The following is a 24,363-nucleotide window of genomic DNA, read 5'->3' as shown; positions in this document are numbered from 1 at the left end:
ACACATTACCAGCGGCAACAATCCACCTCTCTAATTACCTATTTCGTGCTCACGTCTCACAACTATAGAGTAAGACAGGGAGTATAAGGGACTTAAGGATCCAGATCTTTCTCCATCTACATAAGTATCGACAACGTTATATACTCGTGCTGAGAGAGTCAATAATACCTTGAGCTAAGCCAATCCGCCATAGGACTTCCTGGCGAAACCCACCGCTGTTCTGTACTGCGCTGCCTTGCCTGCCAAGATATGTGAAAATTTCCGAAACCTCAATACCCTCGTTACACGCATGAACCGAATGTTTTATTTTATCTAGCTAGCCTCCAAACACCTGTACCTTGTTCTTGGCCCAGGTGACCTGAAGTCTCAAGAACTTCGCCTCCTCGTGCAGTGCCTCGAAAGCCATAACCAAAACCTCGAGCGATTCCGCCAGGATTACTGCATCATCGTCAAAAACAATGTCAAAGACCATGGTATTGCCAATAGATGTCCAACAATGACTCTGGTAAACAACTCTGCCTTGTCACCAGTTCATACAAGCGTTGAAAAGCGATCGGGCAAGGACACAGCCCTGCCTCACTCCCGCTTCCACAGGAAAGAAGCAGGATAGACCCTCTACCCTCCCCCCCCACACACTTTACAGCTCTCTCATTCCCAGTCAATATACCAATAGCCCTTGCAGGAACCCCTCTTGAGTCGCAGAAGATCCTAGAATGCCTCGTGATGCAGTGAATCAAACGCCTTCTTGAGATCGACATACATGTAGGCTGCAAGCATCTCCTGTCAAAACTCACGTCGGCTCTCCACCAGTAGGCGAAGCACTAAGATACGGTCCAGGCGGAACCCCAGACTACTCAGGTCTCTGCAGCTTTGGCAGGTGGCTGCGGATCTGCATCAGCAATAGGTGGGCAGGGACCTTGTCTGGGACACTGACCAGTGTAACACCACGGTAGTTGTTGCAGTCCTGACGGTCCTCTTTCCCTTTTCCAGATAGGAAGAATGATACAAGATTGCCATACAGTAGTCATGACCGCATGCAATCCGCGCATCATGGCTTCACCCCCAGCTCTGAGCAGTTCCTTACTAATGTTACAGATACCAGGTGCCTTTCCACCCCTCACCTTTGCCACACCATCTCTCACCTCATGAAGAGAGGGTGGGTTTTCGTAGATAGGTGGATCAGCATCAGCCACCTGCAACCCAACAACTCGAAGCTGTCCACTCGGAGGATCTGCTTTGTACAACTGCTCAAAGTATTCAATCCCAACAAGCTCTCTGCCGATCCATTTCCGACACGAGGCAGCCATCAGCTGTTCGGATCATGGAGGTAGGATTAGGAGGAGACGGCGCGAGCTGGGTGAGGTGTCCCAGGAAAGTGAAGCCAGTTTGCCCGCACTGGCCAACGCCCAGGACTGGCAGGATGGCCGCGCCAACCCTTAGTATCAGTGCTTTATTAAATGTTTTTATCAATTGTTTCGCTATCTGTTAAGGTACTACAACTTTTTTCTTGCTTTTAGACTAACACATTTTTATTATTATTTCAATTACTTTTCAAATTAATATTTAATTGTATTAAAACAAGTACTCATGCGCGAAAATAAGTATTTTCAGCGCGATGAGCTACATACTAGAAATAAAAATATCCGTACATGCATTAACGACCATTTTTCAAGTAACCTAAACCCTGATTTTATATCTTTTGTGGATAATAAATGTTCATAGCACAACTAATAATACCTGATTTATAAGTTAATTGTAAAGTTCATAATTATAAGTGCACTGTTATACAATCGTCCATCCTAAATTTAACAAGAGAAATTGGAAGTAGGTTTGGTTTGTATTTATTGGCCACTGAAATGAATAAGTTTGGTGTACAGCTGACGGCTCCTTACCTTAACATTACTTGCTAATTTATTATTTATCTGTGTAGCATCATTCTTAAACCGTACCTTCAAATATGTCGCAGCAACTGCCTTAACTAACAGATGCAGGTGGTTTTCCGGAGGGTCTGTGTCATACATGTGATTAGTTATGGTGGGGAATATGTTTTTTGGTTGCAATAAGCCAGCACTGAAATAACTAATTTACTAATAGCCCCCTGCCCTAAATTGTTGCATGACACTCTTTCTCCGAACAGTTTTTTTGAAGTGATACAAATATCAATAACACCGTCAGAAGGATATACCAAGTTTCCTCTATCCTTTACTTTAATTAGTGAGTGAAGGTGGCGTGCATCGCCGTTATCTAAGTTTAGGGGGGAAATACATGGTTCACAACGTAATGACCTCATCAATTTGTATGCAACAAATCCTCCAATATATGCCATAATTTTATTTACACACTTTGAGAGGTGGGATTGGCTTGGAAAAAAAAAAATATATATATATATATATATATATATATATATATATATATATATATATATATGTATATGTATATGTATATATATATATATATATATATATATATATATATATATATATTACCGGCATCATCTAGTATTTTTTCTTTCAAGGACTGAATTATTGATTATCTGAAGAGAAGAATTATTTACAGTATTCGTTACACACCTGCTGGACACATTTAATATTGGAACAGACTCCAGTGGCAAGCAGTTGCCTCGAAGAGTATCTTGTAAATCATTGTGAACGAGCCATTTCTTATATGCAGAAGAAAATTGCCTTAATGTTGGATTATTATTCAAACCTCCCACACCTCTTATCAGTCCAAATAGCAACTCCATATGGTCCTGACTTAATTTGTATCTCATCAAAAACTTAAGGGTGGGTTCCGGAGTAGCAATTAAGGTTTCATATAGATACTGTAGGCTTCTTATGCAGAAGAGAAAACCAAGAAAGCCTGTCTTCCTATTAGATGATTTAACGAGCTGCCCATCAGGGAACGCAAGTGATCTAATATATGTTTCTGCTGATATCAGGAAATCTTTTATTTTATCAGCATTATTATGTTTCATGGGACACTTGTAGCCAGTTGCGTGAAGATTTCTAGAATTCATGATGTGTATGGTATTTTTCCTTATCAAACCTCGCGCTGCAGCTGTATGCAGCATCGTGAGCAGCCCGCGAGGCACGTTCACACACAGTCCATTGACCTTGACGAATGGCTGAATACAGTGATTCATGTCTATAGTGAGGTCTAGGTAGGGCGCAGTCAGGTCAAAGCTAAGCCTAGGTGAGGCTGGGAGTGGCCGACACTTGCTTCTTGCCAATCCCAAGATGGCGGACTCTACTTCACATTTTCCCACAGCCCGCCGCCTCCTCCTAATCCTACCTCCATGGTTCGGATAGGGCTTACCTGAGAAGGAGGCTTGGAGCTGAGTTTCTTCAGGGCTCGGTAAGCAGGTCAAAGGTCATTCGCATATAAATGTCCCTAGACTTCCTCAGCGAGACCCCTGACATACCTCTCCTTGTCTCTTCTCAGAAGAGCTCTAGTCCTAGGCAACAGGGGCCTATAATGGTCCTGATTCCCAGCCTGTCTGGCTGCGTGACTCTCGTCAATATTCTCCAGCGTCTCCGCCAAGGCAAATCAACTCCTAAATCTCGGGCGCTCTTCAGTGCACTTCTTGGTAGCTCGAAGAGTCTCACGTTTAAAGGTATCTCACATCTCTACAGGGTCTTCAATGGTGCTGAGCACATTGAACCGATTAGAGACTGTCACTGCATACTCCTGGGCACATGTCAGGTCTTGCAGCCTCTTAAGATTGAACACAATATTGCTGCATCTCGAGATTCTTTTTGACCTGACATGGAGCTTGAGTATTGCAACAACAAGCCTATAATCAGTTCCAAAGAACTCAGCACACCGGAAAACCCTACAGTTTTGAAAGATCCTTTAACGAGTACTTACGAGGATGTGGTCAACCTCCTCAGCTATCCTTCCAGCATTCCGAAGATCAACCCCCGGGCCTGGTTCCGCGTGCAGGCGCTGCTTCTGCACATCCCCCGGCCACCTCAAAACAAAAAGAGGGGGTAGGGGGCCCTTCCTCTTTCGAGGTGCAGGGGTCCCGTAGGCTTTGTCCTGCCCCCGTCACTGACGGCAGGCTCGCCGGATGCGAAGTCATCGGGGAAGCCTGCCGCGCGGTTGGGGAAAACCGGATCGGGGTCGAGGCTCTCGCCACGTACCCGACTTCTTATCTGTTGTTTGACAGGGATGTGAAAAATATAGATGGAGGGTAAAAATAAAGGTGGTGGTGCTGAGCAGCGTTGGTGAGTGGTGATGGGGATGTCGTGGAGAGGACTGCTGAAGTGGTGGTTGTAGTGGTGGTGGAGGGAGCTATCTGTAACGGTGGCGACGGTGAGGAATTGTGATAATGAAAGTGGCGTCATGTGTGTGTATGGTTGTGAAAATAATGAAATGTCTATAATGATTAGTGATGATAGTGACAGTGATTATGTAAAACTCAACAATACTCAGAAAATATAGATCCATAGCAAAAAAGCGTCAAGTAAAAGAAACAATGAGAAAGTGAAGAGAAAGCTTTTGCAAGATGTGGAAGTGTTTTTAAGTGTTTTTTGTATTGAGAATGGGAGAATGTTAATGGTGAGAAGAAAGAGAGAGGAGTGAAGAGAGGAAGTGGAGACTTAGGAGGGGGCATACTGAGAGATAGACATGAAGAGACAGGGAGGAGAGGCGGAAGAAAAGTGTGTTGGCATTTATGATAGTGATTGTAGTGGTGGTGTTGGTGTTGTTGTTGGAAGTAGTGGAAGCGCTGGTGGTAGAGATGGTTTCAGAATAACTAGGGGCGGGACTGTTGTAATACTTAGAAATACACTTTTAGTAGCACACACACACACACACACACACACACACACACACACACACACTCAGATACACACACACACACACACACACACACACACACACACACACTCAGATACACACACACACACACACACACACACACACACACACACACACACACACACACACACACACACACACACACACACACACGTCAGCACACCTACGTTTAATGTCCACCTCCAAGAGAGCCATGATGCGCAGGACGATGATGGGCGTCCAGCAGAGACAGTCGGTGAAGACGATGAAGAAGAAGCGCATTGCGAACTCGCGGTCCCCGAGCGAGAGCGGCGTGTTGGCTCTGGTGCGTCTGATGCTGCAGAACATGCCCGTGTACGAGACCAGGATGAGGACCACACTGGGGAGGGAGGCGGGATTGAGTACTGCAAGGAGAGGCTGCAGGAAGAGGAGGAGGAGGAGGAGGAGGAAGAGGAGGATCACGCGTGTACGAGACGAGGAGAACTACGCTGGGGAGGGAGCTATGGAGGAGGAGATGAGAACTGCAAGGAGTGGCTGCAGAAGCAGCAGCAGCAGGAATACGTAGGAGGAGGAGGAAACAGGAAAGAAAACGTGGGGAGGGATTAAAGAAAGAGGGAGGAGAGGAGTCTATAGAATCATGACTGCGATGAGAGCAGAAAAGGAGAGGGAGGATGATATGTAAAAAGAGTAAGTGATGAGGCTTGTGGGAGGTGTATTATGAAGGATGAATAAAAGAAAAAAATGAAATAATGAGCAAGATAGAAAACAAAAAAGAATTTAGTGACACCAGTACAAAATGGAAAGAATGTAAGACGAAAAACAATACATCAAAGTAGAAAAGACAAAACGGAACAAATAAAATAAATTAAAATATACCGGAAGGTAAAGTGATCAATTTTTTTTATATAAAGTTAATTAGTAAAACAACTGGAGAGAGAGAGAGAGAGAGAGAGAGAGAGAGAGAGAGAGAGAGAGAGAGAGAGAGAGAGAGAGAGAGAGAGAGAGAGAGAGAGAGAGAGAGAGAGAGAGAGAGAGAGAGAGAGAGAGAGAGAGAGAGAGAGAGAGAGAGAGAGAGAGAGAGGTTGGAAAGTTTCGTTTAATCGGCGAAACATATGTGGTCATATGCCGGAGAGAGACAGAAGGGGAAGGAATTATAAAAGGGAACAGATACCAGGAGACGGGACACATCCCCCGATTAATACCTGGCACCCATTCACTGCTCGGTGGACAGGGGCGTAGGGTATCGGAAAAGCCGCCCAAATTTTTCCACTCCGCCCGGGTTGTGAGCCGAGAGTGCTAACCACTGCACCGCGAAGCCCCGAGAGAGAGAGAGAGAGAGAGAGAGAGAGAGAGAGAGAGAGAGAGAGAGAGAGAGAGAGAGAGAGAGAGAGAGAGAGAGAGAGCTCACATGTTCAAAGCATCAATTAGTCCTCCCTTCCTCCTTGCTTTACTCATTAACTACCTCCCTCACTTTCCTGCCCACCTTTTACACACTTCTCCCATCTCCATTCCCTACCTTTTTCTCCCTCATATCCCTAACCCCTTGATCCTTCTCTCCCCTTTCCTCTCCCTCCCTCACACCCTTAGTACCAAACTCTACCTCAACCTGCTTACCCTCTTTTCCACTTACTGCCTTCCCCATGCACAACTCCTCACATAATTATTGTTTGGGTTGCTTGAAACAACCCCTCACATAATTATTGCTTAAATAACACTTGTATAAGAAGGTTTAGGTGTGAGTGGGATTTAGAGGTCTTAGTGAGCTCTGATCTCCGTCGAAGGGCACAATGCATTCAAGCTAGAAATCAAGCAAATTGAGTACTAGGATTCATATCAAGGAGAGTAACCAACATAAGCCCCAAAGTCATCCTCAAAGTGTATTTAGCATTAATTAGACCTCATCTTGATTATGCGGGGCTAGTTCTGGATATAAGTATGTTAGAATCGGTACAGAGGATAACAAAGATGATTCACGAATTGAGAAACTTGCCATATGAGGAAAGACTCAAACCATTAAACTTGCATTCTCTTAAAAGGAGAAGGGTGCGAGGTGACTTGATCGAAGGCTATATTATATAGATGGAGGGGTTTTAGTAAGGGGAATATTAATGACGTTTTGATGGCATGAGAACCAGGTAGGATACGTAGTACTGGGTTTTAACTGTAGAAATTTAGATTCAACAAGGACATGGGCAAAAAATGGGTTGCCAACAGAGTAGTAGGTGAGTGGAACAGGCTTGGCAGTCATGTTGTGAGTGCCAATACAATAGTCCAGTGACATCTCAAGTAATGGACGGCGGACTCTTGATTTTGCGGCGCCCATGCCATTAAGCCGCGAATTTTGGAGAATCAACCGCTTTGGTGCGAATCCCCATACCTCCCTTATTTGTGGGGCTACAGAAATGTTTTTGGTATCAATCGACGGCTATATTTTTTAATAAGCGACTGGGCTCAAAAACCGACTCAAAAGGGTAAAAAATCGAATAAATTCGCAAAAAACGGCTCTGAAAAAAACCTTTTTTTGAGCTCCCAACCTTGAAACCCACTATTTTTTTAAGAGTTTCAAAAATTTATTTGAGTAACTCGAAGTTTTTGTTAGCTGATCTCGAGCCGCCGCCAAGTTTTCGGCCCTTTGCCGCGACTTGACACGTCCTAGTTTTGTGCTTATAACTTTTTATTTATTTAGTGCTTTCATCATTAATTTATTTTATTTATTTTTGATACCAAATATGTATGTATATATGTATGTATACATACATATATATACATACATACATATTTACAAACATATTTGGCATCAAAAGAAAGTAATTTAAATGTATTATTCATAAATGGGAAGAAATAGGGTTGAATACTAAATAGAATAAAATAAAATAACATGTATAATAAGGCTTAATATAGGTTGATTTATATAGTGAAATGATTATATATAAAAAAGTAGCTTTTTATATAGATATCTTAAAATGGCTATAATACAAGATAGTTAACATATTGAAGTGTTCATATATGAATTTTTATGCAGATATATTAATTTGTGTGGCGTCAGGAAGGTTTTTCGTCGCGGCGCGTGAAATGAGTCAGATTCGGCAAATTTTCGTCGCGAATTCTGGTCAAGCTCGAGCAAAAACTACTGAAGCTAGGAAGGCGTGCTTGGTGGCAAATGAAAGCTCTATTAATACAGATTAATAATCAGAAAAAAAAATGGAAAGCACTAAATAAATAAATAAAAATTATAAGCACAAAACTAGGACGTGTCCAAATCGCGGCAAAAGGACCGAAAAAGTCTATTTTGTGACGGCTCGACGACAAACTTGGAATCAAGCTATCAAAAAATCCTTCGAGCTGGTCAAACTACATTGCCAAGAGGGGCTACATGCCAAAGTACAGCCTTCTAGAGGCAATAGCAATGCCACACTAGACAAAAACGGCAAAGTGTCTGGAGTTCGTCAAAATCGCTCTCAAAAGGTTTTACGTGTTGAGCTCTTGCGACGAAACTACTGGGAGTAGGGAAATGTTATGCATCATATTGGAAAGCATATTGGTGGGGCTAAAGTATTTGTTAAATACGTTTTTTGAAATTCTCAAAAAATGAGTGGGTTTCAAGGTTGGGAACTCAAAAGTAGTTTTTTTTTCAGAGCCGTTTTTTGCGAATTTATTCGATTTTTTACCCTTTCGAGTCAGTTTTTGAGCCCGGTCGCTTATCAAAATATAGCCCTTTCATTTTGCCGTTGATTGATACCAAAAACATTTCTGTAGCCCCAGAAATAAGGGAGTTATGGCGATTCGCACCAAAGCGGTTGATTTTCCAAAATTCGCGGCTTAATGACAGGGCTGGGGCAAGTTTCCGGTCCATAGTGTAGGGGTCACTGAATAGTCACATTAAAAAATAGATTAGATAAATTCATGGATAGTGATGTTGGGTGGGGTTGGGTTCACAGGCACTGCCTTGCACAGGCCTACCGGTCTCTTGCAGACTTCTTGCGTTCTTATGCTATGTTCACATCAGTACATCCCCTCCGGCTCTCCCTCTTTTACTCCCTCCACACTCTCATTTTACCCATTCTCTCACATCTTTCAACTCACTTCTTCTATCCCTTTCCCCCTCATTCCGTCCCCTCTCTTACCCAAGCTGGTTGAGGCCCACGAAGAGGAACCCCGAGTACAGCCAGCCAGGTGCCCAGGGGTCATCCAGGTGGAGAGGGAAACACAGGCCGTTGGTGCCGTAGAAACGCTGCTGGTGCCCTTGGTAGTACAGCACTGGAACACAGGGACATGCAGTGATACTTGTTGTAAGACGAAAAAGGAAGGTATGGTGGAGGCAAAACAGGAACATGAAGAGTCAGGCTGTGGAGGAACTGGAGGATAAATGACCAGGAGGAAGAAAGATGGGAAACAAAAAAGAGGAAGGAAGCGAAGAAAGAAAAGGCACGTTATGGAGGAAGACGAGGAGAAATAATGAAGGTCGTGGAGGAAGACGATATTATATGAGGAAAAGGAAGGTAGTGGAAGAAGAGAAATGAAGAGGTATACAATGGTGGAAGAATAGGACAAATGGGGAGAGAGGTAGTGATGAAGGAGGCCCAAAAGGTTGTTTTCATCCTTATTTTACAATATGATGATCAATGTTTGCCTGGCATATACGACACTTCTTGATGTTGAGGCCAAACTTTGTGGTTGCCCATCACAAAACCGTGGGCATTTTTGTTGTTGTTTATCTTATCTCGAATATTCAGCTTGTTATGCAAGTAGACTAAAGGCAGACTAAATGTTTCCTCATATGTATACGTGAAGCCAAATAAGATTTCATAAATAGCAGCCTTGCTCTGCAAATTAATTAGTGGCGCCACTATAAAAATTGACTGCGCCATGACGGGCTTGGGCCGACCACCAGGCCCCTGAAGAAAACCTACCGGTGCTATAGGCGAACACGTAAAAAAAAAAAAAAAAAAAAAAAAAATACGGATACTGAGCTTTGAAAAATCAAAACTAAGTATAAATGTCAGTCACTTAGTTACTCACACTGGTAATCTAACACTTCTTGTTTCCTCTTTGTAGTTATGTATTTGAAGAATATTTTTAGATTTTATTTTCAATTGCTGGAATTTTTTTTCATAACTTAGAAAGAATGGCGAAAAAGTCAGAGTCGAGTAAGGAAGTAAGGAAAGTTAAGAAGTTGGAGATGATGATGATGCATGGTGAGGAAGAGCAGGAGTAGAAAAATGGACTAAAATATATGAAAAAGAGTTAGGAGGGGGAGGAGCAATACCCTAAAGCAGCAAGAGGGGCAGAGTTTACTGAGGAATTGTTTGTTAAGCAGCGTACCGGGAGTTAGAGCCAGGCTGAGGCCAAGGAGCCAGATGAGGGAGAGGGCCACCTTGGCACCGCCCAGGGACAGCTTGGGTGCCGCGAGCGGCCACGTGATGCACAGCCACCGCTCCACAGACATGAACGACAGGATGAGCACAGACACCTGCAGGGAGAGGTCACACACACCTGTTGCTTACTGTACTGTCATCACCACACACCTGTCACCCCCCCACACACATCACACTAGCACTATCACAGACATGATCGACAGGATGAGAGCAGATACTCAGATACCACACACACACACACACACACACACACACACACACACACACACACACACACACACACCTGTCCTGACCCTCACGGGGTCAAGACGTGTCACATGGCGCTACCCATAGCAGCCACAGGGTCGTCCTGTTGACCAAGCTGTTGGCCCTTTTCCTTTTCCTTCGCTCCACATTACCCCGCCACTTCTCATTTATTCGAGGAACTCATTACTCCAAAGAACTTTTGTTAAATGTTGTGGCATAGACATACAGTGAGTGCAGTGTGTTAGTGGTGCTGGAGGGGTAGTGAGAGTTGTGTGTCGCCAACGCCTTGTCATTCCCCGCGTTCCCGCCGACACCCTCACCTACCATCTCGGTCACCCAGCAACAGGGGAAGGTCAGTTCAGGTGGCAGGCAGTGTGGCAGCCTCGTCACTCAGATTCGGAGCGAGATGTACGGCAACTTCATCAACGCTGTGCATTTGTTCCCACGGCTACATCAACCAGCCGGGAAGCAAACCACCCCCTGTGTCTCGCCGCCCCAGGAGCTTAGCACCTCCTCACTAAGCCTGAGTACCTGAGTGACCTCCCATAAACTGCCCACCTGCACCCCCACCGTCAGGTGTGACCTGAACCCAGCGTCTGACCTGAGGATTTACACGTGACCTGACCTCACCATCATCTAAAGAGAGCGCGCCTTCCCCTCCCTCTCGGGACCACCGCACTGCACTCCCCCACCGTCCCTCATCCCCTGCCCCAAGTTCCATCGCCCCAACCTTCCCACACATATCAGAATCCCGATCCCCATCCCCGTTCTTCTTGTACTTTTTTTTTACAACAAAGGAGACGGTTCAAGGGCAACAAAAAGAGTGTAGAAAAATAAAAGCTCGCTACTTGCCGCTCCCACAACAAAAGATAGCATAGATTGGCCAAAAGAAAGGTCAATTTCGGGTGGGAATGTGTCATGATACACTCTTCATGAAAGAGGTCAAATTATAGGCAGGAGAAAATACAGACGAAGGAAGGCTGTTCCAGAGTTTACCAGTGTAAGGGGTGAAAGACTGAAGATCCTAGTTAACTCTTGCATAAGGGGTTTGGACAAAATAGGGATGAGCTAGAATGGAAAGTCGAGTGCAGCGGTGCAGCGGGAGGGGGGAGGATGCAATTAGCAAGTTCAGAAGAGCAGTCAGCATGAAGATATCGATAGAAGATAGAAAGAGAGGCAACTTGGCGGCGGAATTTAAGAGGAAGAAGACCGTCAGTATGGGGAGGGGAGTTGATGAGACGAAGAGCCTTTGACTCTACTCTGTTCGAGAGAGCTGTGTGAGTGGAGCCCCCCCACATGTGATGCATACTCCATACGAGGGCGGACAAGGCCCCTGTATATGGACAGCATCCGTGCGGGGGAAAAGTACTGGCGGAGACGATACAGAACGCCCAACCTCGAGGAAGCTGATTTAGGGAGAGAGGTGATATGGAGTTTTCAGTTGAGATTTTGACTTAAGGATAAACCGAGGATGTTTAGTGTAGAAGGTGACAGATGTATTTTTTTTTACATCATAGGACATGGCTCAATGGCAACAAAAAGTACAAAAAAGCCCGCTACTCGCCGCTCCTATAAAAGATAAAAGTAAAAAGTAGCCAAAAGAGAGGTTAATTTCGGGTGGAGAGGTGTTTTGATACACTCTTCTTGAAATAGGTCAAGTCATAGGCAGGAGGAAATACAGACGAAAGAAGGCTGTTCCAGAGTTTACCAGTGAAGGGGATGAAATAATGGAAATGCTGGTTAACTCTTGCATAAGGGGTTTGGACAGTATACGAACGAGCATGAGTAGAAAGTCGTGTGCAGCGGGGCCGCGGGAGGGGGGGAAGCATACAGTTAGCAAGTTCAGAAGAGCAGTCAGCATGGAAATATCGATAGAAGATATAAAGAGATGCAACATGGCGGCGGAATTTAATAGGTAGAAGACTATCAGTAAGAGGAGGATAGCTGATGAGACGAAGAGCCTTAGACTCCACTCTGTCTAGGAGAGCTGTGTGAGTGGAGCCCCCCCACACGTGGGATGTATACTCCATACGAAGGCGGACAAGGCCCCTATAAATGGAAAGCAACTGTGCGGGGGAGAAGAACTGGCGGAGACGGTACAGAACGCCCAGCCTCGGGGAAGCTGATTTAGTAAGAGAAGAGATATGAAGTTTCCAGTTGAGATTTTGAGTTAAGGATAGACCGAGGATGTTTAGTGTTGAAGAAGGTGATAGCTGAGTGTTGTCGAAGAATAGGGGATGGATATCTGGATGATTGTGTCGAGTGGATAGGTAGAGAGAATGTGTTTTTGAGGCGTTGAAGGACACCAGGTTTTTCTTGCCCCAATCGGAAATAATAGTAAGGTCTGAGGCTAAGCGTTCTGCAGCCTCCAGCCTGGAATCGTTTAATTACCTGGAATGTTGTCGAAGAATAGGGAACAGGAGTTTGGAAGGTTGTGACGAGTTCATAGGTGATGAAATTGAGTTTTTGAGGCGTTGAAGGACGCCAGGTTCTTCTTGCCCCAATCGGAAATGATAGTAAGGTCTGATTTTAAGCGTTCTGCAGCCTCCAGCCTGGAATCGTATAGTTCCTGTTTGGTTGGCCTTTTATCAAAAGAAGTTGAGTAGTGCAGAGTAGAGTCATCGGCGTAAGAATGGATAGGACAGTTCGTTTTGGAAAGAAGATCATCAATAAACAAGAGAAAGAGTGTGGGAGATAAGCCAAAGCCCTTGGGACACCACTGTTGATAGGTTTAGGGGAAGAACAGTGACCGTCTAATACAGCAATGATAGATCGGTCACAGAGGAAACTGGAGATAGGGGTACAAATAGAAGGATAGAAACCGTAGGAGGGTTTGGAAAGCAAAGATTTGTGCCAGACCCTATAAAAGGCTTTTGATATGTCTAGCGCAACTGCAAAAGTTTCACCGAAACGGCTAAGAGAGGATGACCAAGAGTCAGTTAGGAAAGCAAGAAAATGACCAGTAGAACGCCCCTTGCGGAACCCATACTGGCGATCAGAGAGAAGGTCAGAAGTGGATAGATGGCTAAGAAACTTCCGGTTAAGGATTGATTCAAAAACTTTAGATGGACATGAAAGTAAAGTTATTGTTTCATTAGCGTGGTAAAAATGTATTTATAATATGTAAATTTCAGCCTGACGGCTGCCTAACTAAATAAACCGTTTATTATTATTATTATTATTATTATTATTATTATTATTATTATTATTATTATTACACACACACACACACACACACACACACACACACACACACACACACACACACCAAGATGGCGGACTGACACAGCTGATCTCCAGACGTGCTCCAAATTCACATCACAGCTGCGTGGGATTAAATCCTGGACGTGAATTACTAAGGTGGGAGCCGTGCTAGGGTACAATCGTGCTGTCCCGAAGAAACAAAGGCTGTTGACAGTGTACAATATCGAGAAATGAGCAAGGAGAAGGCGGGGGCGGCGCCCTTGCCGACCCCGCCGGCATTGTTTACACCACAGAGCGCAGGGGTCAGGACAAGAGAGGCGCCAAAAAGGCAAGAGTTTGAGTTTGAGGGTTTCACGGATGACATGTAGAGACCCAAAGACAGAGACGGTATGTTGAGAAGGAGGCTCATAGACTTGGAAAGGGAGATGAAGTATATGAGAGATAGAATGGGGACGCTGGAGAGAGAGGTGAACGTTCTGAAGACAGAGAAGGATGTTTGGAAGAATGCGTATAATGACCTGCACAAGCAGGTAACATTGAACGAGAAAAAGGCAGAAGACGCGGAGGTTAAAGTCAAGGAATTGAAGGAAACGCATAAAGTCTGGAAGGAGGAGCAAGAAAAGGAGAATGTTAGCTTTAAGAAAATTGTGGAGGAACAAGTTAAAGTTAAGGATGAAGCTATAACTGAAAAGGTGATCAAGGTGGTAAAAGAAAAAACAGAAATAGTGAGGGACTACGATGAAAAAAAAAAGTCTGTAATAGTGGTGGGCATTAATGAAGAGGACATGCTGATCAGACATACAAGGGAAAAGAAAGGAAGGCAGTCAGCATGGAAATATCGATAGAAGATATAAAGAGATGCAACATGGCGGCGGAATTTAATAGGTAGAAGACTACTATCAGGAGGATAGAGGATATGAGACGAAGAGCCTTAGACACTCCACTCTCTAGAGGGAGAGCGTGGAGCCCCCCCCCCCACACGTGATACATATCCCATATAAGAAGGACAACACCCCCATAAAAATGGAAAGCAATGTGCGGGAGAAGAACTGAGAGAGACGACAGAACGCCCAGCCTCGGGGAAGCTGATTTAGTAAGAGAAGAGATATGAAGTTTCCAGTTGAGATTTTGAGTTAAGGATAGACCGAGGATGTTTAGTGGAGCAAGTAATTGAAGCAATTCAGGAAGAAGGTCATGAGCTGGTAGGGGAGATTGAAGAAGTATTCAGGCTTGGAAAGTATGAAGAAGGAGCCCAACGACCAGTTAAAATTAGATTTAGGTCTCAAGTGGCTGCAGAAAAAGCGGTGGGAAAGTCATGGAAGTTAGCAAGAACAGAGACTTCCAAAAAAGTCTGGGTAAGAAAGGAGAGAAGTGTGGAGGAAAGGAACACGATAAAAGAATTGAAGAATCATGCCAATGAAAAGAATGAAGTAAGATCAGAATAGGAAAAAAAAAAGTTTTTCTGGAGAGTGATAGACATGGACCGAAGGAAGTGATACAGAAGGGAAGAGGAGACAGCTTGAAGGTGGCATACACTAATGTGAACAGGTTAATATCGTCAGTGTTAGAAATAGGAGACTACCTGAGTAAGGAAAAACCAGATGTTATGGGGATTACAGAAACAAAATTGAGTGGTAGTATAGATGCATTTAACTTAGGGGATGGTAAATATAATGTATGGATGAGAAATACCTAGAGAAAATAAATAAGGAGGAGGAGCGATGCTATTGTTGAAAAAAGAATGGACAGTGGAGGGTGTCACCTATGACGAAGGGGAAGCGGAGGTCTTGAGTGTGGGAATAAGACTGCAAAGGGGAGGATGCAGAAATATCATAGTGGTGTATGTCCCTCCAAAAAACCAATTCATGGACAGAAGAATTGTACAAGAAGAAGCTGGAAGATACATTGGATTGCCTAAGGAGATTGCTGGAGGAGAAGGATAAGATTCTGATATGGGAGATTTTAATTGTAAGGAAGTGTCATGGGAAAACTGGTCAACAGAAGGAAGTGAAGCTTCATGGGGGAACAAGGTTTTGGAATTGGTCATAGATAACGTCCTCACACAGTGAGTAGAGGAAAATACAAGATTCAGAGGAGAAGACAAGCCATCTAGATTGGACTTGATAATCACCAGGGAGCCAGATATCATAGAGGAGATGAACTATAAGAGCTCTATAGGGAAGAGCGATCGTGTACTTATCGGGTACATATTACGAGAAGGAGGTAAAATAATCAGGAATGAGGACTACAGGAAAGAATGGTTTAGCTTTAATAAGGCAAATTTTGAACAACTTGGGAGACATTTTGAGGAAGCACAATGGGATACTTTTTTGAGGCTGAAAATATGGAGGAAAAATGGGCTATCTTTCTACGGATTTACAACGAGGGAGTGGAAAAGTGGGTACCAAGGATGAAAGAAGGCCAGAAATCAAGAGAAGAGTGGTACAATAGAAAGTGTGTAGACGCCAGGCAGGATAAAGAGAAGGCATGGAACAAATGGAGAAAAAATAGGAGGATGGATCTATGGAATGAGTACAAAAGGAAGAGGAATGCTTATGTCAAAGTAAGAAAAGAAGAAAAAAGGAATTTTGAGAAAAAAATATTGTAGATAAGTGCAAAGACCAGCCAAAACTGTTTTATAAGTTCATAAATGGAAAGTTGAAAAATAGAGATGAGATTCAGAAAGTTGAAGTTAATGGTGAAACTTTTGATAGTATAAGTGAAATAGTGGAAGTGATGAATAATTGTTTCCAAACAGTGTTCACAACGGAGAGTGAGTTTGAAGGTGTAGATGCAGTGCTGGGGAATAGAGTGCATGGGTCTGGAGAGAATACAAACATCAGCAGATGAAGTTAGAAAATTATTGGAAGAATTGGATGCGAGGAAATCAGCAGGACTGGATGGTATATCAAAGTGGGTGCTAAAAGAGTGTCACCAGCAAATAGCTGAAAAATTGAGCAACTTGATTAATGTCTCACTAGTACAAGGGAAGGTAACGAGAGACTGGAAGAGGTCTAACATCGTCCCAATACATAAAGGAGGAAGTAAGGAAGACCCGTTGAACTATAGGCCAGTGTCATTAACAAGTGTAGTAATAAAGATGTGTGAGAAAATAAAAATAAAAACAGATAGGTGGAGTATTTAGAAGAAAACAGTATATTAACAAATAACCAATTCGGACTCAGGGGAGGACAGTCTTGTGTAACTAATCTGATCAGCTTCTATTCAAGAGTAATTGATATAATACAGGAAAGAGACGGTTGGGCAGATTGTGTGTATCCGGACTTAAAGAAGGCGTTTGATAAAGTACCACACAAGCGATTAATATGGAAACTTAATCATGTTGGAGGTCTGGGTGGTTCAATATTGGATTGGATTATAGACTTTTTGACGAAGAGAGAAATGAGAACAGTAATCAGGAATAATAAATCAAGGATGGAAGTGACGAGTGGAGTCCCCCAAAGATCAGTGCTGGCTCCGATTATGTTTGTAATTTATATTAATGACATGACAGAAGGGGTGCCAAGCTATATGAATATGTTTCCTGATGATGCTAAAATAATGAGGAGGGTGGCTAATGAAGATGACTGTGTAGCCCTGAGCCAAGATCTCGATAGAATATGCGAATGGTCACGCAAATGGGAAATGACATTCAATACAGAGAAATGTAGCGTGATTGAGTTTGGGAAGAGCAGTAGACGAGTATCGGGGAACTACTCTCTGAGTAATGAAAGAATCATGAAAAAACTGAAGAAAAAGATCCGGGAGTGATCATAACAGACAAGTTATCCTTTGGAAAACATATAGACCGGATAACTGGGGAAACATACAATCTTAGAAACATAAAAGCAGCATTTACATATTTAGATGAAGAAATGGTGAAGAAACTAATAACATTGAAGATACGTCCAAGACTGGAATATGCAGCATTAGTGTGGTCACCTAGATTGAAGAAAGAAATTAGAAAGTTGGAAAGAATACAAAGAGCAGCGACTAAATAACCGGAAACTCTGAGAGAACATACTTATGAAGAAAGACTGGAGAAATTGGGACTAACAACACTGGAGAACAGAAGAGAGAGAGGGGACTTAATAGCATTGTACAGGATACAAGAGGGATTGGAGAAATTGGACAGGGAAGACCTAGTGGTACGTGACAGAAGTGTGACAAGAGGCAATGGAAAGAAATTGAAGAAGAGCGACTGTAGGAGAGACATCAAGAAATACAGTTTTCCATACAGAAGCATAACAACATGGAACGGACTTGACAAGGATACTGTGTGTGCACAAACGATTCATGAATTTAAAGCCAAACTGGATAATAAGCGTTATGGAGACGGGACAGCACGAGCCTAGTACAGCTCTCTTCCTGTATTTCACAACTTGGAAAATACAACTAGGTAAATACACACGCACACACATACACTCACCGCCACTACCAAAGAACAAAACTCAACACCCTCGACACCGCCTTTTTGACCTCAGCCTGACCTCTGACGACGTCATGGCGAGGACCCCGGTGAAGGTGCACTGCCAGGAGGTCATCCAGTAGTAGGCGTGGTCACTGTAGCTGCTGCGGAACTCCAGGTCCTTCACGGCAATCACCAGCAGGTAGACGCCGGTGAGCAGGTCAGCCACTGAAGGGGAGGCGAGGTGAGGCGACGGGGAAGTGGAGGGATGGGGAGATTTGAGGAGCCGGGGGAGATTGGGAGCCGGGGAGAGATGAAAAATGGAGAGATGGAGTGATGGTGAGCAGGTCAGCCACTGCCGGGTAAAGGGAGGCAAGACGAGAAGACAAAGAAGTGGGAGGATGATGAGATTTGGGAAGATGGGGAGAGATGGGGGTGGAGAGATGGAGTGATGGTGAGATGAAGGAATAGTGGAGCAGAGAGATGGGGCAATGGTAAAGTGATGAAGAGATAAGAGAATGGTGAGATGAAGGGAATGAGAGATGGATGTAAAGAGAGAAAGAGGGAGGAAAGGAGAGGTCCCGGGGGATGGTGTGATGGAAAGTGGTGAAAAGAGGACTAAAGGTGCAGGGGGAGGGAGGAGATGGAGTGGTGGAGTGAAGGAATGGTGGAATGGATGTATGAATTACACAAAGTTCATTACTCAGCTATGCCAAGGTTTCCTCTTGTTTGTGCAAAATTTTGTGGAAATGACCAACACGGGTAAAAATCACTCTGCTCGTTACTTCATCGCGGCTGGAGTGCACTGAACATTCCCTAACCAAAGTATAGCAATTGCATTAATTAATCTGTTTTGCAGGATAGTGAAGTGCCTGATAGATCAATTGACTGCAGTAGGCATCTCTTTACTTCAAATATGTTCACTGTTGTCCGTCATGTTTCCATCTTTCCAAGTGTTTTCCGTCTTTTTCTCCTCTCCTTCCTTATTTTTTTCAATTCTTTTCCCATCTGTCAAGATTTGTAGGAATAAAAATGTTTTATTGGAACAGCTATTTTTTTTCCTTTCTCGTCCTTCTCCTCCTTCTAATACTACAAATATAACCATCACCATACCAGCATTACCATCACCACTACTACTATACCCAACCACCGCCGCCACAGCGACCACAATCACCACCACCTCCACCACTCACCCGCAAGGTTCCGGATAAAGAGCGACAGTATCTTGTTGTCGTCCCTGGAGAACACACGCCCGCCCAGCACCATCAGGTTACCGAGGAGGGTGAGCGTCGCCACCAGCCACATCCCGATGCGCAGCTCCACGCGGACGAGGAGGTGCTGGAACGACGACACACCTGGGGGGAGGAGGGGCAGATGCAATGTGGGGATGGAGTGACAGGTATGGAGTGAGGGCATGATGACGGGTGTTTCGAGTTGACATCTGTGTGTACTCCCGAGAGCTCAGCAACCACCGATAAGATATATCATGTTGCAACCTCAACCAATCATAGGGTCGGAGAGAGGGCATGGCCTGCAGTCACGGAAGTTGTCTCTCTTACACTTTCAGCTGAGCAGGAGGCAGACTTCCACTTCCTCAGCATTTCCCTTGAAGTTCGCTCTGAGCCTGTCATCGCGACCCCACCCATTCCCACCCTTCCCTTGCTACACACACCTGCACATCCCAGGTGACAATAGGAGGAGTGTGGATTAAGAAGGGGAGGCGATTATGGCAAACTTTTCCTCCTCCTCCTCTCTCTCTCTCTCTCTCTCTCTCTCTTCAGCAAGGCCTTCAGCCTCAACAACCGCTTACAGACTCTTTGCAGAGAGCTTGACGTTGAGTTCTTTAACGCCTAAAACAATTTCTACGGCCAGAGTAAACTCTTCCACAGAGACGGAATACACCTGTCCCCCATCGGGGCAGCCAGATTCGGAAGGCTCCTCAACGACGCAGTACGTGACAACCGATCAAAAAACCGCTCTCGACTACGTCCCTCCACCCCGCCCGTGTAAATACACGCCATGCATCACAACAAACGCGTAACCGTGAACCAGCAAGTACCATCACCTCTATTACCAAGCCTCAAGATAACCAAAGAGTCCTTAGTTTCAATGCGCGTAGCCTAAGAAACAAGTTTGATGAACTGAGATGTCTTGCTCTGACAGAAAATTTTGACGTAATTGCTGTAACCGAAACTTTTATCGACACCACAAATATTGATTTAAGTACAGAATACAACATAGATGGCTACAGACTCTTCAACAAAGATCGTGTAAACCGCAGAGGTGGTGGCGTCGCCCTTTTTGTCAAAAGCTATTTGCAACCCACTGACAGAACACCAAGAGACAGTAACGTTGAACATTTGTGCGTGCGAGTAAACATTGCAAAGGTCATTTTAAATATATCTGTCACCTACAGGCCTCCGGGGCAATCACTCGATGCCGATCTTGAAATGTACAGCGTTTTAAGTCAGTCACTTAATAACAGCGACTCACTGATATTAGGAGACTTTAACCTCTCCCATATCGACTGGGCGACACTGTCAGGTACAGAAGGTTAGTCACATAGAATTATCGAATTTTTAGAAGAAAATTATCTAAGCCAAATGGTTTCTGAACCAACTCGACAAAATAACATACTAGACCTTGTTATAACAACCCAAGATAACCTAGTCAGTAATGTCACGGTAGGAGAACACCTCGGTTCTTGCGATCATAAATTAGTGCGCGTCGACATTAGAGCTCAAACATCGGTGACTGAAAATAAAGTAAAGGTGCCCAATTTCAAAAGTGCTAACTTCGTAGAAATCCGACGAAAACTAACAGAAATGCAACTATCAGATGACGGTAATGTAGAGGACGCCTGGCTAAGCTTTAAAAATCATTTACTCACTCAGCAGAACACATTTGTCCCTTTGTGTGAGAAGCGAAGTAACACTAATAAAAGCCCACCTTGGTTTAATAGCGAAATTAAACACTCAGTCAAGGAGAGAAAATTGTTTTACAGGCTAAAGAAAGAACAAAGCACGCCCGAAAACATTAGACTTTATCATGATGCCAGGCGACGAGTAAAAAGATTAGTATGTCAGGCAAAGCGTAGATATGAAGAAAATATTGCGGCCAACTGTAAAAATAATCCAAAATCCTTCTTCAGTTACATAAACAACAGAAAGGCGATCAGAAGTGGAATTGGACCCTTAACAAACAGCGACGGTGCACTAGTGACTGACAGCCAACACATTGCAAACCTATTAAACAATTACTTTTCCTCGGTGTTAATACTAACAGTCATCCCACCACTACCACCAACACCAGTACTAATGTAAATCCCGAGCATGCATTGCCTAACTTTGAAATAACAACCGATGAAGTCCTTAAAGCCCTCCAGTCACTTAAAACAAATAAAAGTCCTGGACCTGACAGAGTATATCCTACACTGCTCAAAAAAGCAAAGAGCGAAATACTTTCCTCCCTCACATCCGTATTCAATATGTCCTTGCGACAAGGAATCGTCCCTTCGGATTGGAAAAATGCTAGCGATTTTTAAGAAAGGAGACAAAAAATCACCAGGTAATTACAGGCCCATTAGTCTAACTTCGGTTGTAGGTAAGCTACTTGAGAGCATAATTAGAGACAAAATTGTGAGTAACCTTGAAAGCCACTCATTAATTGGGGACTCACAACATGGCTTCCGTATACAAAAGATCAAACCTATCGATCTTTTATAACGACCTCTTCTCAGTTTATGACGTAACCAAATCACTGGACGTAGTCTATCTTACTTTCCAGAAAGCGTTTGATAAAGTCCCACATCACAAATTACTTTACAAATTAAACCAAATAGGTACTGACGGTCAAGTACACCAATGGATCGCGAATTGGTTGAGCAACAGACAACAAAGAGTGGTGATTGACGGTTTTAACTCAGAGTGGGCGCCGGTCACTAGTGGCGTCCCTCAGGGCTCGGTTCTTGGCCCAGTGCTCTTCATTATTTACATCAACGATGTGGATGTTGGACTCAATAATCGCATTAGTAAATTTGCAGACGACACAAAGATTGGTAACTCGGTTCACACTGACAAAGACAGGCAAAGCCTCCAAGAGGATTTGCACAAAATTTCAGCTTGGTCAGATAGATGGGAGATGCCCTTTCACGTAAACAAGTGCCAGGTCCTTCATGTTGGAACAAGGAATAAGAAGTTCGATTACGAAATGCGCGGCGTTAAACTCAAAAGCGTTCATTGCGTTAAGGACTTGGGAATCAAAATCGCGTCAAACCTCAAATTTTCACAGCAATGCATCGATGCAGCAAATAAAGCGACCAGAATGTTGGGCTTCATTAAAAGAAACTTTTTATTCAAGAATAAAAATGTAATGCTTCCGCTCTACAATAGTTTAGTCAGACCCCACTTGGAATATGCGGTACAGTTTTGGTCTCCCCACTATGCAAAAGACATTGCTAAATTAGAAGGTGTTCAGCTTCGGGCAACAAAAACGATCCCTTCCTTGCGCAACAAATCCTACGAAGAAAGGGTTTCCACCCTTAACATGTTCTCTCTTGAGATACGTCGCCTCCGAGGAAAACTGATCGAATGTTTTAAAATACTTAATGGTTTCACGAATGTAGACAGATCAACATTGTTTATGATCGATGACACTTTGCGTACAAGGAACAATGGCGTAAAACTCAAATGTAGACAAGTAAATTCAGACTGCACCAAATTTTTCTACAGCAACGTTGTAGTGCGTGAATGGAATAAGCTCCCTCCTTCAGTGGTCCAGTGTAACACGATTGACTCCTTTAAAAACAAGCTTGACCGTCACTTTCTTATTAACTGGAGTTGAAATGCAACGTTTTGGAGCCATCAGATTAATGTAGAATCACTTAGGTTTAAGGACAGACCACCTAGTCTGGACCATGGGGTCTGTGTGGTCTGATTTTCTATGTAAATCTATGTAAATCTCTCTCTCTCTCTCTCTCTCTCTCTCTCTCTCTCTCTCTCTCTCTCTCTCTCTCTCTCTCTCTCTCTCTCTCTCTCTCTCTCAGAGAGAGAGACCATTGTACTCTTACTAAACTTTTAAAATTGTCACGCAAGTCAAAAGCGCGACTTTAAGTTTGTACAGTTTGTATATATGTAATTCTTGTTTAAATAAAGAGAGAGAGAGAGAGAGAGAGAGAGAGAGAGAGAGAGAGAGAGAGAGAGAGAGAGAGAGAGAGAGAGAGAGAGAGAGAGAGAGAGAGAGAGAGAGAGAGAGAAAGGGGAGGGGCTTATTCGTCAAGGTAATCTCAATACGGGATACAGAGGTTAGGTAAGTGAGGGTTAAAAGGTGGAACTTGAACAAGGGCAAGGTAGAAAAGGATATTACTGGATAAGTGTAGGGAAGAAAGGGAAGGTGCCCAATGAGTGTGTATTATCTCAGGTGTGTGTGTGTGTGTGTGTGTGTGTGTGTGTGTAACTCACCATGGACTGTCCACGCGACAGACGTGATCGTTAGCCAGAACCTTCCCCTAATTAGCTTGGAGCTCAAAAGTGATGAATCTCTGGATACGTCTGGAACCTGACACTATCACAACCCCCGACTGACACCCGGTGCCATTCACTTCTAGGTGGACACGGATTGCAGGGGACTGTCCAACCCTCTCCACACCGTCCGAGAATCGATCTCCGTAACTCTCGGTACGAAGCTCGTGTGTGTGTGCAGCCATGTTTACGAAGGCTGTTTGCGTCATCTGCCATAAGAGTGCACCTAAGTCTCGCACACTTCTCAGTTATCCATTAATTATCAAAGACCTTCTGGACTTTTGCAAAGAGAGAGTCACCTTAGGTAAAAGTAAAGTTGGGTGCATACGCTATAGCAGCGCGTGGCCTCGGTGCTCATCTCCGTAACATTGGCCTTTGAGCCTGTGTGTGTGAGGGAGCCCATTACCCCGGGACACAGGGTCAGTGTGACATCCTACCTTAGGTCACCTTAGGTCAATATGAATTTCAAGCTCTAACCGATCGCCTAGAAAATTTGAGTGAAGGTGACTGGGTTTCAGTCTACTATCACAGTGAGTGTCGAACACCGATTGTTAACAAAACAAAAATTGAGAGATTAAGAGCTAAGAAAACAGATATCAGTAACCCTGGTTGCTCTCGGCGAGGTCCTGGACGTCCATCCACTGAAGTACGTTCCCGTCCTAAACGGAAAAAAAATATCAAGGAAGCCATAGCTTGTACATTAGCATAATGCAGGTTTTGTACTGATGATAATTCTGAAACCTTCATCGTGTCCTCTCAGTTAGCTCTGAAGAGGTATGCAGTCGAAATGACCAGTACAGGAAATTACCGT

At 43.9% G+C, this 24,363-nt stretch overlaps 1 protein-coding gene across 3 annotated transcripts in view; it reads right to left on the bottom strand.

Moving 5' to 3' along the window:
- Positions 1-24,363, bottom strand: part of LOC126982860 (relaxin receptor 2-like) — a 259,491-nt gene that overhangs the window by 87,060 nt on the left and 148,068 nt on the right. For all 3 annotated transcript variants that reach the window (XM_050835130.1, XM_050835131.1, XM_050835129.1), the window contains exons 16-20: positions 19,227-19,388; positions 18,116-18,261; positions 10,123-10,270; positions 8,925-9,057; positions 4,989-5,179 (exon numbers count right to left, since the gene is read on the bottom strand). In XM_050835130.1, coding sequence (XP_050691087.1) covers positions 4,989-5,179; positions 8,925-9,057; positions 10,123-10,270; positions 18,116-18,261; positions 19,227-19,388 — 780 coding nt within the window. The remainder of the gene's footprint in view (positions 1-4,988; positions 5,180-8,924; positions 9,058-10,122; positions 10,271-18,115; positions 18,262-19,226; positions 19,389-24,363) is intronic.

This window comes from Eriocheir sinensis, chromosome 52 (assembly GCF_024679095.1).
Source record: "Eriocheir sinensis breed Jianghai 21 chromosome 52, ASM2467909v1, whole genome shotgun sequence".
NCBI classification, from domain to species: Eukaryota; Metazoa; Arthropoda; class Malacostraca; order Decapoda; family Varunidae; genus Eriocheir; species Eriocheir sinensis.
Note: the sequence above shows the minus strand (reverse complement) of the source record. Positions and strands in the feature narration are given on the sequence as shown.